At 36.1% G+C, this 15,855-nt stretch overlaps 1 protein-coding gene across 1 annotated transcript; it reads left to right on the forward strand.

Annotated features, from left to right (window-relative positions):
* The first annotated feature begins 7,733 nt into the window (after positions 1-7,733).
* Positions 7,734-15,332, forward strand: ERMN (ermin). The gene is made up of 3 exons (XM_055308275.1): positions 7,734-8,134; positions 8,803-8,895; positions 12,197-15,332. Exons 1-3 carry the CDS (start codon positions 7,894-7,896, stop codon positions 12,715-12,717), a joined length of 855 nt encoding a protein of 284 aa, XP_055164250.1. The 5' UTR covers positions 7,734-7,893; the 3' UTR covers positions 12,718-15,332.
* Positions 15,333-15,855: the final 523 nt, after the last annotated feature.

Below are 15,855 nucleotides of genomic sequence, written 5' to 3' on the forward strand. Positions count from 1 at the left end.
TACCAACACTACCGATCATAGAGTGTTCCACAGCGTGTTAACTTTATTTCTGGTAGAAATAGGACCATGCTTTCTTTTTGAAAAATTTTTTTAAGTTTTATTTTTATTTTATTTATTTTTTCCTTGGAATCAGATTTATAGTTTTTTGTTCATTTGTTGGTTTGTTTCCTTTTCTCCTTTTTTGGATCAAGCTTCTTTTTTTCTTTCTTTTTCTTTCTCCTTTTTCTCCCTTCTTTCTCTCTTATTCTTTGGAATCAGGCCTATAGTTGTTTGTTTGTTTGCTTGCTTTTTTATTCCTTTTCCTTTTCTCTTGGATCAGATCTTTTTTTTTTTTTTTTTTTTTAAACCAGACTTATCTTAACAAACAATTCAAAGCACATCTAGTTCAGGTCCAAACACTCCCCATGGTAAGCAAAGAGGAACTCTGCAGTGAACTGACCTGTGGGAAAGAATAGTTAAAACACAGCAGAGTGCACACAGCCCTGGAGAGGAGCCACCTTAAACTGTCACCTATAAAAAAGGGGCCATAAACAAGCAGACTGCTGCTAAGCAGGTGCTGCTGGGAAAGCCGGCCCTTGACAATAATAAGATCTTAAAATGGCATCTGCCTTTATTTTATAGTACAATTGGAAAGATGGTTAAAAGTAATAAACCCAGCTGATATGTTTTATGAGTTGGTAGTTAGCAGTGTTTACTGTGGAGGAAGATTTTGGAGAAGATACTGTCTGCCGCCTGCCCCCACCCCACCCCCGCACTCCAAATACCCACCTCCCTCCTCAGCACCGAGATTCCCAAGCAGCTGGAAGGTGGAGGGTCCTCTGTACAGAAGCAGGCAGCAGCCCACCCAGCATTCCTCACTCTCCTCCCTGCACTGGCATTTCAAAGAAACCAGAGTGATTTGGAGAAACGCTCTGAAATACCAGAACCAGTGTCTCAGAAACACCAGAAACACTTCCTGAAGCACCAGGCTCTGGAAAGCGTAGGACCCCTTATTTATACAGTATAACTCTCAGGGGAAAGAAACATAACATGCTTTCATAACACACAAAAGATAGAAACCTAGATATAATGAAAAGATGAAGGAATTCTCTCCAAAAGAAAGATCAAGAAGAAATCACAGCCAGGTATTTGCTCAACACAGATATAAGCAATATATCTGAATAAGAATTTAAAACAATAGTCATAAGAATACTAACTGGGCTTGAAAGAAGCATAGAAGCCACCAGAGAAACCCTGGCTGCAGAGATAAAAGACCTAAAAAATAATAAGGCCAAAATAAAAAATGCTATAACTGCGATGCAAAGCTGACTGGATATAATCATGACAAAGATGGAAGAAGCAGAGGATTGAATAGGTGATACAGAAGATAAAATTATGAAAAACAATGAAGCTGAAAAGAAGAGGGAAAGGATGCTATTAAAGTATTAAATCATGAATATATATATACATATATATGTATATATATACATATATATACATATATATTCAGTGATTCCACAAAGTTCAATATATATATATATATTCAGTGATTCCACAAAGTGGAATAATATTTATATCATAGGAGTCTCAGAAGAAAAAAAGTGGGAAAAAGGGGCAGAAAGTTTATTTGAATAAATTATAGCTTAGAATTTTCCTAATCTGGGGAAGGAAACAGGCATTGAAGTCCAAGGGGCACAGAGAACTCCCCTCAAAGTCAACAAAAACAGGTCAACACCAAGATATATTATAGTGAAACTTGCAAAATACAAAGAAAAAGGAAGAATTCTGAAAGCAGCTAGGGACAAAAAGTTCTTAACCTACAAGGGTAGACTCATAAGGTTAGCAGCAGACCTAACCACAGAAACTTATCAGGCCAGAAGATATTGGCACAATATATTCAACGTGCTAAATGGCAAAAATGTGCAGCCAAGAATACTTTATTTAGCAAGGAAGACATTCAGAATAGAAGGAGAGAGAAAGAATTTCAAAAGCAAGAAAAGCTAAAGGCTTTAGTTTAAAAACTTTAGCTTATGGGCACTAATCCATTTTTGCAAGAAACAATAAAAGGGATTATGAGTGGGAAAAAGATACCAAAAACAATAAAGACTAGGAAGGAACAGACACAGTTTAGAAACAGTGACTTTACAGGTAATAAACTGGCATTAAATTCATATCTATCAATAATTACTCTGAGTGTAAATGTACTAAGTGCTCTAATAGAAAGACATAGGATATCAGAATGGATTAGAAAAAAAAAACATCGATATGCTGGTTTCAAGAGACATATTTTAGACACAAAGACACCTCCAGATTGAAAGTGAAGGGGTGGAGAACTATCTATCATACTAATGGACATCAAAGAAAGCTGGAAGAGACATCCCTATATCAGACAAATTGGATTTTAAGCCAAAGTCTGTAATAAGAAATGAAGATAGGCACTATATGATAATAAAGTGGTCTGCCCAAAAAGAATATGCAACAATTGTAAATATTTATGACCCCAAATTGGGAGAATCCAAATATATAAATTTATTAATAACATACTTTAAGAAACTGGTTGATAATAATATAATAATAGTAGGGTCTTTAACACCCCATTCATAGCAATGGATAGATCATCTTAGCAGAAGATAATAAATAAGGAAACAATAGTTTTTAATGACATCCTGGACCACAAAGACTTAACAGATATATTCTGAGCATTTCATCATAAAGCAGCAGAATACACATTCTTTTTGAGTGCACATGGAACATCCTCCAGAATAGATCACATCTTGGCTCACAAATCAGACTTCAACCAGTACAAAAAGATGGAGGTCCTACCATGCATATTTCCAGACCACAATGCTTGAAGTCAACCACAAGAAAAAAATTGGAAAGACCACAAATATATGGAAGTTAAAGAACATCCTACTAAAGAATGAATGGGTTAACCCAGAAATTACAGAATAAATTTTTAAAAAATACAAGGGAGCAAATGAAAATGAAAAAACAATAGTCTAAAACCTTTAGACACAGCAAAAGTAGTGTAAAGAGGGAAGTATATAGTAACAGAAGCCTTCCTCAAAAAGCAAAAAGTGTCCAAAGACACAAACTAGCCTTACATTTAAAGGAGTTGGAAAAAGAACAGCAAATAAAGCCTAAAACCAGCAGAAGAAGGGAAATAATTAAAATCAGAAAAGAAATAAATGACACAGAAATTTAAAAAAACAACAACACTAGAACAGATCAACAAAAATAGGAGCTGGTTCTCTGAAAGAATTAGCAAAACTGATGACCCCCTAGCCAGACTTATCAAAAAGAAGAGAAAGGACCCAAATAAATAAAGTCTCAAATGAAAGAGGAGAGATTACAATCAACACCACAGAAATAGAAACAATTATAAGAGACTATTATGAGCAATTGTATGCCAACAAATTGGGCAATCTGGAAGAAATGGATGCATTCCTAGAAACATATAAACTACCAAAACTGAAACAGGAAGAAATAGAAAATTTGAACAGACCCATCACCAGCAAAGAAATGGAATCAGTATTCAAAAATCTTCCAACAGACAAACAAGAGTCCGAGGGCTGGATGGCTTCCCAGGGGGAATTCTACTAAACATCTAAAGAAGATTTAATACCTATTCTTATGAAGCTGTTCCAAGAAATAGAAATGGAAGGAAAATTTCCAACTCATTCTGTGATGCCAGTATTACCTTGAGCCCCAAACCAGAGAAACACTCCACTAAAAAGGAGAATTACAGACCAATATCCCTGATGAACATGGATGCAAAAAAATTCTCAACAAAATACTGGCTGATCAAATCCAACAGTACATTAAAAGGATTATTCACCATGATCAAGTGGGATTTATTTCTCGGCTGCTGGGGTGGTTTGATATCTGCAAATCAATCAGTGTGATACAGCACATCAATAAAAGAAAGGTTAAGACCCATATGATCCTCTCAATAGATGTAGAAAAAGCGTTTACAAAATTGAGTATCCTTTCTTGGTAAAAACCCTCAAGAAAATAAGGAAGAAGAAATGCACTTCAACATCATAAAGGCTGTAAATGAAAGATCCACAAATAATGTCATCCTCAGTGGGGAAAATTGAGAACTTTTCCCCTAAGAAAGAGGACAAAGATGTCCACTCTCTTCACTGTTGTTCAGCATAGTATTGGCAATCCTAGTCTCAGCAATCAGACAAGAAGAAGAAATGAAAAACATCCAAATCAGCAAGGAGAAGTCAAACTTTCACTGTTTGCAGACAGCATGATACTCGATATAGAAAACTGGAAAGGCCTCCCCTACCCCCTAAAAAGGATTGCTAGAATTGATACATGAATTCAGTAAAGTCACAGGATATAAAATCAAAGTACAGAAATCTGGTGCATTTCTATACACCATTAATGAAGCAACAGAAAGAGAAATCAAGGAATCAATTCCACTTACAATTGCGCCAAAACCATAAGATACCTAGGAATAAACCTAACCAAAGAGGTAAAAGGTCTGTACGTTGATAACTATAGAATAGTGATGAAAGAAACTGAAGATGACACAAAGAAATGGAAAAATGTTCCATGCTCATGGATTGGAAGAACAAATATTGTTAAAATGTCTATACTACCTAGAGCAATCTATACATTCAATGTAGTCCAGATTTAAAAAAAAAACAACAACAGCATTTTTCACAGAACTAGAACAAATAATCCTAAAATTTGTATGGAACCAGAAAAGACCCTGAATAGCCTGAGTAATACTGAAAAACAAAAACAAAGCTGGAGGCATCACAACCCCAGACTTCAAACTGTATTACAAAGCTGTAATCATCACGACAGTGTGGTCCTGGCACAAAAACAGACACATAGATCAATGGAACAGAATAGAAAACCCAGAAATGGACCCACAACTATATGGTCAACTGATCTGTAACAAAGCAAGAAAGAATATCCAATGGAAAAAAGATAGTCTCTTCAACAAATGGGAAAACTGGACAGCCGTATGCAGAAGAATGAAACTGGACAGCTTTCCTCCACAACATATAAAAATAAATTCAAAATGGATGAAAGACCTAAATGTAAGACAGGAAACTATCAAAGTCCAAGACGAGAAAACAGGCAGCAACTTCTTTGACCTTATCTGCAGCAATTTCTAGATACATCTCCAGAGGCAAGGGAAACAAAAGCAAAAATGAACTATTGGGGCTTCATCAAGATAAAAAGCTTCTGCACAGTGAAGAAAACAATCAACAAAACTAAAAGGCAATAGACGGAATGGGAGAAAATATTTGCAAACGACATATCTGTTACAGGGCTAGTACCCAAAATCTATAAAGAACGTATCAAACTCAACTCCCTCAAAATAATCCAGTTAAGAAATGCACAGAAGACATGAATAGATATTTTTCCAAAGAAGACATTCAAATGGCTAATAAACATATAAGAAAATAGTCAACCTCAGTCATCATCAGGGAAATACAAATCAAAACCACAATGAGATATCACTACACACCTGTCAGAATGGTTAAAATTAACAACTAAGGAAACAAAAAAGGCTGATGAGGATGCAGAGAAAGGGGAACTCATTTGCACTGTTGGTGGGAACACAAACTGGTGCAGCAACCCTGGAGAACAGTATGGAGGAGGTTCCTCAAAAAGTCACAAATAGAACTACCCTACAACCCAGTAATTGCACTACTAGGTATTTATCCAAAGGAAACAAAAACATTGATTCAAAGGGGCACTTGCACCCTGATGCTTATAGCAGCACTATCAATAGTAGCCAAATTATGGAAAGAGCACATGTGTCCATAGATCATGTATTGTGTCATATATATAAATCATGTATTATATTATATTTATATATATAATGGAATATTATTACTCAGTGACCAAAAATAATGAAATCTTGTCATTTGTAACAACACGGGTATGTTGTTTTATGCATATTTTCTCTTAGTTTTAGGCTAAGCAAAATAAGTCACTCAGAGAAAGATAATACTATATGATTTCACTCATATGTGGAATTTAAGAAATAGAATATAGTAGAAGAGATGGAAAAATAAAATAAGATAAAACACAGAGAGGCAAACCATAAGAGCTTTAACTATATAAGACAAATTGAGGGTTACTGGAGGGGAGGAGTGTGGGGGGATGGGCTAAATGGGTGATGGGCATTAAGAAGGGCACCTGAGATGAGCACTGGGTGGTACATGTAGGTGATGAATCACTAAATTCTACTCCTGAAACTAATATTACACTATATGTTTAGTACCTTGAATTTAAGTAAGAAAAAAACTGACTTCTTAATTCAGTGGTCACTCTGATATTCTGAGAAATTAATACAGCAATTCTTATTATTTTTAAAAGCATTTGGCTACATTAAACTAACCCCTTTCTGTTTCCTTTGTCAGAGCATTTCATATGGTTTTAATCTAGATTTATCTAGATTGGATCTAGATGACTAATTCCTAGAAAATGCTAATCTACATTACAAAGAATCATACATCTTTTTATTATAGTCTGTTCTCAAACTGACACTTATTTTTTCAGTTGTATTCGATGCTATTGCCCTACCTGGCTCCTTTAGGTCTTGAAGGATTTTTTTCCAATTTTTAAATTACTGGAGTACAATGAGTCAAATTGTCATATGGAAAAGAATGTAAATTTTTTTTTTTTAAAGAACCTAAACTTTAAAGAAGCTTGTTTTCATGTTGTTTCTAACAGAAAGCCAGTTAGTGAATCATTCACTGCCATGAAACATTTTTTTGTATATCATGTTTGTGAATGTACATGCATTTGAATTCACATTTTCAATGTCACAAGGAAAATATCATGTGACTTTTAAATGTATTTCTTCGAAACTTAATGAGTTTTCACTGTGTCATAAATTCTTGAATTAAAAAAACAAAAATAAAAAAAATAAAAAGGAAAGGTTGGTAAGTTGCAGATGTTTTCCATGATTACCTGTTTTTTCCCAAGGGCAGACTGTGTTGGTGCTATATAACTTTATAGGCATCATGCAACATCAATAGGGAATATTGAAAATAAATCTGATTGGACAAAGGGGAAAGTTCATGGAGGAAGTGATATTAGGGCTTCAAAGGACGATTTGGACTTCAATAAACATAAATAAATTAGAGAATAAGAAGCTACAGACCAGATAAGTTATTCTAAAATGAAAATTTTTGGTATTAGCAAGATGGAAGCATTTTTGTTGTTGTTGAATTTTTCCTTAGGTCTTTTCTCTGGGCTTCTGAAAATACACCGTGGAATCTGCTGCCAGAACCACTTACAATAAAGTTGTCCTATTTACAGGTTTTTTGATACGCTGCTTATTCTTTAATGAATAAGAAACGATGCCATTATCCTTTACAAAATAGCTGGGGTTTTTACTTGAACAAAATCCGTTTGGAAGCGTTAAGCTGGTTACACAGAACTAATATGCCTCAAGGTGGTCATTCTCTCTGGATTAAAGCTGTGGAACAATTGTGTCTCCTGTTACAAGGAAAATGACAAAGGGCCATTATGAAAATGGACAAAAATCTCTGTTCCCAGAGGGGGACTGACACGCTGAAAGTCCCCCTCGCCTTGCCAACACAAAAGCCTGATTGCCTCAGATTGTTTGTTTATGTAAATCAAAAGGCTGCCATTAATTCAACCAATGGAGCTGCCCAGTGACAAAGAAGGTGGTGATTGGCTGGGTGCTTTGCTCCTGGCAAATCTGACAAATCCTATTGCTTTTGTTGTAAGCTCTATCTGGACACCTTTGGGAAAAGCAGCTTGTTATTATACTGAAGTAGATACTTTGTATTCTTAGAGTAGGAGTTGGAACAGTAGAACCTGAAGGGGTAAGAACATACTTATCAAGGATCTTTTTGCTCAGTTTCCCCAAAGCTGTCTCCGCGTCTTCGGACTCAACTGTACAGCATGACAGATGTTCCAGGGACACTCAGCCAGGCTGAGTACAATGGGGATACACCACCTGAGAATGGTCAACAACCCATCACTAAAACAAATGAGGGAGCCAGTGATGTGGCTGGTACCCCACCATACTACAGGGTAGAGCCCCATCTTGAAGACCTACCCACAGAGGGAAATCAGGAGAAAAGTGAGAAATTACAAGGGAACACGCTAGTCAACTGGTCCACCGATGAGAAGATTCTAAAAGGTAAAATATTTTCCTTCTATTTGATTCGCTTGTTTTAATTTGTAAACTCACTTGTGATTCTTTTGATAAACTGTTATGACAGGAATGTGCTGTCTGTCCATCCTCTCACTTCTGTCCCTGGCCAAATGTGGCCTCTTATTCTAAGGGGCTGGATAGCTAAGGACCAAACCTCTGCCTCAGGTCAAATCCAGCCTTATTTATTTGATAGATTTATGACCCTGGACAACTTCCCGAGTTTCCTAAAGCCTTAGCTTTCTCAGTTAGCAGGAGATGGAAATATTGGTACTGACATTTGTAGGGTTGTCGTGAGGATTACTAAGTGTTTCTTAAATGTTAACTACTATTGATGATGATGATGATGATGATGAACAGCCCCATTATTATTTAAGCAAAGGGAATTCAGCATTTCAAGTTTTCCTTCTGAAATATATCTAAATGTATCTGAATTCATGGTTCTATATCTTATATAGATGGAAAAAGAGATATTATACTTATGTTTATAAATGGGAACCAATGAAGAAATGAGTTGGGAGCATGAAATAGTTGATTTTAGTGATCACAATTGCAAATCAAATAGATCTACCTAGCTGGAATCTAAATTGATAATTTATTTAAACTCAAACTGCTTAAATATTACAGTGTCAATCTTGTGGGTTCCCCCTCCCCAGAAAAACCAGAAGAGAATCTCTTTATTGTTCATAAGGCTATCACCGATCTTTCTCTCCAAGAAACAAGTGTTGATGAAATGACATTCAGAGAAGGTAAGAGGAACTTCCATTTTGTACACAGACACTGTCTGACTGAATACGGATGGCAGTTTTTACATGGGATGTTGTGTGAGTGTGATGTTGAAAAAGCAATCCAGGCAATGCCTTCAAAAGCTTAAAGCTGCTATAGGCAGATAAGGGAGTCGTCCTGATTATCTGTAGGTTTCACCTTAAAATGTATTCCAGAAGCATCAAGCCTGAGACTGCATGGATTGGTATAACTGACTGGCATGCCTTGACATGACAATATGATATCAGCCTCTTAATGAGTTAGGCCACTAAATCAATCCATTTGTAAAATTTATTTAGCATCTTTAAATCTGTGTCAGGCATTTGTGAAATGTGAATGTTTCAAAAATGTTTCAAAAATGGGTTTATCCTAAAAGCTGACCATTTACGTACATTTTAAAATAATATTAAACATTTATTTGACCTATAGAAAAATTCTAGGCCTCTGATGTAAGCAGAAAATGGTTATCTAATTCTTGTTAAAGAAATCTCCCAGGTCATGAAGCTAATTTTAATTCTGTTCTTTTAGAAAATGAGGGAATAAAAGGAACATTGATTTTTAAGTGACTTATATTTTAAATAAACTCAAGAGATTAAGAAACACAAGATCTTTTAGATTTTACTTCTAAGAAGGTATCTACGTTGAAGCAATTTCCAAATCAAGTGCAGGATAAACACGTATTAATTAATCACTCATTTCCTCTTTTGCAACCATAAACATCTTATCTCAAAATTGAAGTCGGTTCATTAGACCTGAGCAATTTAGCTTAGTTAGGACCTTAATAGGCAAAATATGGAAGAGATTATTTTTTAAAAAAGTATTAGAACATCACATAAAATAGTAGAGGCCAAGGGAGACAGAGGTGATTGGCAGTTTCTTGGGTTTGTCCACTGTGCCTGGACACCTCTAAGACTACCTGCTGTCCCTACGTAGTGATAGAACAGCCATTATTGTAGTAACGTCATAAGGAACAACCATTATTAAGCTTTTACATTATCACAGGTAATTTATAAAACTTAAGCCTTAAGTCCCATGAAATGAACTAAAATAACTGCTTTGCCCTAGTCTTTCTGTTTCCAATGTAGCAAGTTCTCAGAGACAGAGATCTCCAAGTCCATCTAGAGACTCTTTCAAATTCTTTTTTTAGGATTTATTTATTTACTTGAGAGAGAGAGAGAGAGAGAGCAGGAGGAGGGGCAGGTAGAGGTAGAGGGAGTCCCAAGCAAACTCTGGGCTGGGTGCAGAGCCTGCCTGGGGCTCCATCTCATGACCCGAAGATCACAACCTGAGCTGAAACCAAAAGTCAGACACTTCACCAACTGAGTCACTTAGGCACCCTGAGACCCTTTCAAATTTCCAATCAGCAAGTCCACTGGAGACACCAGTTTGCTAGGATCTTTCATTTTTATCAAATAGAGAATGAAAGCAGTCTGGATTTTCTAAGTAGATGGTGTCAGGGTGAATTTTTCCCTGAATGAATCCTTTTGTGTTTGGAGGAACATATGTTTTTCCTGTAAGACACATGTTGGTGTCTTCTGTTTTCACAATGACAAACAGCTATAAAGTCTCCAAAGAGAATACTCCTGGGTTGAAAAATAGCAAGATGCTAAAAATATTGAGGGAAAGCTATAATTTAAATTCAAGATGTAATTTTATGCATGACAACTCCATGCCTGAGTCATGATGTGAGCAAAAAGATCAGCTTCTTTGGTTCTTGTGGAAAAATAAGAATAAAAGAAAGCTTATGATTATGGAAAATATTCTAACATACATTTATTTATAATGTAAAGAACATTAACTGGGTACCAGCAAGCAGATAGGAACTGGTACAACTAGTTAGGAATAATAGTCCATCCTTGCCTCTATCTCTTTTTCTAAGTTTACAATCTGATTCCTGTAGCTGGGAAAACAAAAAAATGAAAAGAGAATGAAAAATCTTGACTGGAAGACTTGTGGATACTTTCAGTGAAAGTAGAAAACTGGTGGGGAAAGACAAAGAGGAACATGGCCTCTCATTTTATTTAAAGACTCTTACGGTGTTGAAAAGGAATAGTGACAAAGGATACAATCTAGACAATATTTTGGAGTCACACATAGACTAAAGCTTCCCACAGAAGTCTCTTTAGAGGCGAAAGCCCAGAGAACAACCTCCACTCTGATTAATTCTTTTTAGCATGCTCAATAAATATTGTTAAGGATATGCTGATGTGATCTATTTGAAAAGTAAAATTTGAAATGAATTAAGCCTTGTAAAATCACCACATGGTGTCAAACAACTTGAGTTAATTAGTTGTTATTAGGGGTATGTCTAATGTGACAGCTAATCTAGCCCTATATAGCAGTGACCTCAGCATGATTTTTAAAGGTTGGCTCTCTGGAAATCAATAACAAGTCTTAGTATACATTGTGGGTGCTTTGGCAGGCTCGGTGTCACAGTTAGCCCAGCATATGACTCCCAGCTTCCTCCCATGGCTTCCAGCTCCTCTTTCTATAACTGGTACTTTAGCACAACTCTGAGAAGCTTGGTGGCAAAAACTTGGTGGCAAAAACTGACTGTGTTACTCTGAGCATGCCCAGATGTGGGAAGTCATTGTTTTAACTACTAGAAGAAAGCCTTTTTTCTCCTGTGAGATATTTTAAAACATTTTCTTGGGGAATGTGTGTGTGTGTAAGAGATAGGTCCAAATATATTTTATTTTCTATGTTCACATTTCCAGTCACCACAGGTTAGACAGGATTTTTAAAAGTCTGTCTAAGGAATACCAGTTTCACTAAGATACAATAGTCTACAACAACGACAAAAAAGTTGCATGGTCAAATGAGGTTGAAGCGTCAACTTCTTTGAGGTTTACAATATTCATTGGCATTTTATTTTATTTTTTAAAATATTTTATTTATTTATTCATGAGAGACACAGAGAGAGAGAGGCAGAGACACAGGCAGAGGGAGAAGCAGGCTCCATGCAGGGAGCCCGACGTGGGACTCGATCCCGGATCTCCAGGATCATGCCCTGGGCTGAAGGCGGCACTAAACTGCTGAGCCACTGGGACTGCCCTCATTGGCATTTTAAAGAGTTAGGTAAATTCTGAAGCTTACTTAACTGTGTTTAGTGCAGTATTTTCCAAACTAATTTGATAGTACAAATCCATTTTATTGTGTAGACAGAACATATTATTAACCCACAGAATAATAGCCTATAAATCAAGTGTGGGAAAATGATTGTCCAGAAAAATAATTTAAAGAATAAGAGTTGGGTATCTCAATTACCAATTGATTTTGCTACAGGCCACCAATGGGAGAAGATTCCTCTGAGCATCAGTAACCAGGAAATAAGTAGAAAAAAAGAAAGGATTGCTGAACAACCTCTAGAAGAGAAAGAAGAGGAGGATGGGAAGAACAAAGCTGACCAGGCAACTGAAATTGAATGGTTGGGATTTCGGAAACCTAGCCAGGTTGAGGTGTTCCATTCCAAACATGAGGAGGAGCAAGAGGTTTGGGATGAAGAAATTAATAATGATGATGATGACGATTGCAATGATGATGAAGATGAAGTTCGAGTGATAGAATTTAAGAAAAAAAATGAAGAGGGTTCTCAATTAAAAGAGGAAGGTGATGCAAATGAGGACTCCCCACTGAGCAGTCCCAATTCCCAGCCTGTGACACCTGAGGAGCAGCCAACCTTTGGGAAGAAGGGTGATATCTCTAGAAATGCTTATTCAAGATACAATACGATATCCTATCGAAAAATCAGGAAGGGGAACACGAAGCAAAGAATTGATGAATTCGAGTCTATGATGCACTTATAAACTAAATGGAACTGAGAAATTCTCCTGCCCACTAAAGCAAAAGCTAATTCTATTTTCCCGAAATGCGTCTTTGCAGGTCTTATTTGAGTCGTCCCCTTTAAAGACGCGAAAGCTTAATCTCTGTTTCACTGTAGAATAATATGGAAATAATCCTAGACAAAATTCAGTCTGGTAATCAAAAAGCTTTAGATTCATTCGTGGGCATTTGCTTTTTAAAATTTCACTAATACAGCCTTGTGTGATAAGCACTAAACAGCAAACAGCAAGCACCCCTGGAGAATCTGGCATGATTTAGCTTTAAAAGTAGCAACACTGGGAAATACAGTCATTAAATGAAAGAGGACTATTAGAAGTGACCTGTATTTCTTTTGGTGTCTTTCTTCTTGTACACTGAGGGTGTTAAAAGTCTGGTATTAAACCTCTCTTTCTTTTAAACATGTTTTTATAGACCTTGGCAATAAGCTGTCCAAAATGCTTTGCCTTTCCTATTATCTTCAGAAAAAGATTTTAAGTGGTTTTCCTTGGCATGTACAGAGTGAAAAGTCTGTATAGGCCTCCTTCCTAGGTGTTACCATTCACTGAATTTTCTCACTAGAGGGGCTGAGCAATTGTCAGGAAAATTCTTTTGACTAATTGTTGGCTTTATGTGCTCAAGATGAATAAAATCCATTGTGAGGTTGATACAGGGAGGGGCTAGAAGATTGGTGGGCAATAGACTAAAGAGTCAGATAGTTTATTTCTGTGACTGAAAATATAAACCTCGTCTAGCACAGTTAAAGTCATTAAAAGCAAAAATGACAGCTTTAGCACAATTTTAAGAAAATATCCCTATTACCACCCTTTCTCTTATTAACAGTATCTCAGAATAATTGTTTCCTTAGAAGCCCAAGACGACTCTAGTCATAACTATACTAGTTACTATGAAAATGGAAATAATTATCTTAGGATATTTTCAAAGTAGAGTGTGAGCATGTATTTTTAGTAAGAAAGCTCTGATAGTGGTTGAGAATATATAATTTACTGGACCTCAGCCCAAATCAAGATGCTTAAAATTGTGCCTGTGGAGCTTCACTCAAGCCAGTATGTCAAATAATCTATTGAATATTTATGAAAGGGAGAGTCTATATTTATATTCTTAGATAGTTTCATAATTTTTCATTTCAGGCTTCCATATATATCACCCTGAACTTTCTGTCACCACCAATAAGGATATTTTTGGCTCTGCAAATAAAAAGACAATTCCTTATTGTCTGAATGTAATACAGTCTTCATTGTACTATTCAACCCTTTGTTTATTTCTTTTTTCATTTTGTGAAAAAAAACCCGGGTTAGGCCTCTTAGATTATTGCTTATTTATGTGTAACAAATCCCACACATTCTAATGGAAAGTTCTTCAGTTCTTCCTGGTCATATAATATATTTCCATGGTATCATATAGTATTATTTACTGTTTACAAGACTCAATTTTGAATTCAAGATTAAAGCACTCCTTTTATTCTTTCAAACAGATATTTTGCAACTTGATCCTATAAAAGGTCTGTCACTCTTCATCTGCGGAACCTATAGATTTCATTCTTGAACATGCAAGTTTTCAGAATAAAGCTAGGGAAATCAGGTGTCTACTGATAAATTTAGGTAAAAGACTGGTGCATTATGACAATTTCCTATTTATTTAAATCCTCTAAATCATTTCACCTGGACAACCTATTTTCTTTTCTGGATTACTGATGACCCCTACGATTTTCTACCTAACTTCAAAACACGGTGTTGTGTTACCTGTCATGGAACAGGAGCGAATTGTTAGCCTGCCGTCAGCAGTGCCTGCATTTTTAATTGTTCCAGCAGAAGCATTGAATTCCTGTGGAGGTTGAGTGACTGGGTGGTCTGTGGCCACAGTCTATCGTGTCATATGGCCAAGCGGCTGGCTCTAATGGGGATCCAACACATAGTAACCCTGGCCTTGTCAGTTTTGTGGCTCTTACCATATAGTTAACCAACCATGAAAGATTTTGTCAACCATGACTTTTTTGGGGTATGTTCAATGAATCAATGCCTAGTGCTTAGGGATGAGGCAGTGTAGCTACAGAAGAGCACTGAAACTACTCTTCGACATTAATTCCCATTGCCCTGGGCTGCCATCTTACACTAAGGCCACAGAGTTAAGTGATCATAAGTAACACGATGAGGTTAGGTGACTGTTTGATTTTTTGTAACCTAGGAAAGGCAAAGGAATGGTTCTAATCTCATGAGGGATATGTAACATATTAGACCCTCCTACAGGACAAGTTAGAACACAAATTGGTAACCATACTGGAAGATTCACTGCTTTTACGATTCCAGGGTCGGGGTAGAAGAAAGGCTCTGGTACCTGGTAGGAGGGAGAATTGATTTATTGTGAGAATGTTGATATTTCTTACATGACTTTTAATTTTTCTTGGTTTTGGGGTGAACAGGAATTAATAAAAGCTCTATTTCTTTGTCAATATAAAATTTACCTTTCATATAATGCTACATTTGAAGACACGGAATATGTCAGAATCTATCTATCATCTGTCTACAATTTAAATAAAGAACTGCTATGTCTGACTTGCTCTCAATAAAGGTTTGTGTCCTTGTTTTTGGTGTCTAGAATTTATTCTCTTTCACTGCACTTTAAAATTTAGGAAGAACCCTTGCCTGTCAGCAGCTATTAAAGACCATTAGTAAATGTGGCTTCAGAAATCAAGAGAACACCTTATTTAAATTCAAAAAGGCATTATTTATTTCAAAAAGGTCTTAAAATGATTGTGTACACCATTGCAAAAAAAAGATTTCTGGCAGGTAGATATGTAATGTTCATGAAAAATTTGTAATATTTTTATAGGAACTGAGCTCTTGTTTTAGATACATCTTAACTCGAACAACTTGATAAAAATATATATGTCTTTATAGCCATTTAAACCATGGTGACACTTTTATAATAATTGTTTCTGCATATTTACACGGGGTAGTACTTCTGGCGCATTTTCAAATGAAGAACGGACATTTAAGTTTTTCAGAGTGATAGGAAAAACATTTAAAATAAGTAATAATAGAGAATTACGGAAAAAGATGAAGCACCAGAGTATCATAAAGAAGAAATATGTTTGACCACATGAA

Source organism: Nyctereutes procyonoides, unplaced genomic scaffold (assembly GCF_905146905.1).
Source record: "Nyctereutes procyonoides isolate TBG_1078 unplaced genomic scaffold, NYPRO_anot_genome, whole genome shotgun sequence".
Classification (NCBI taxonomy): Eukaryota; Metazoa; Chordata; class Mammalia; order Carnivora; family Canidae; genus Nyctereutes; species Nyctereutes procyonoides.

Excerpts from the sequence above, each read along its gene's own strand:
- ERMN (XM_055308275.1), top strand. The coding sequence starts at position 7,894 with ATGACAGATGTTCCAGGGACACTCAGCCAGGCTGAGTACAATGGGGAT. Across the intron at positions 8,135-8,802 it reads CGATGAGAAGATTCTAAAAG|AAAAACCAGAAGAGAATCTC; the intron begins GTAAAATATTTT and ends CCCCCTCCCCAG. Across the intron at positions 8,896-12,196 it reads TGAAATGACATTCAGAGAAG|GCCACCAATGGGAGAAGATT; the intron begins GTAAGAGGAACT and ends ATTTTGCTACAG.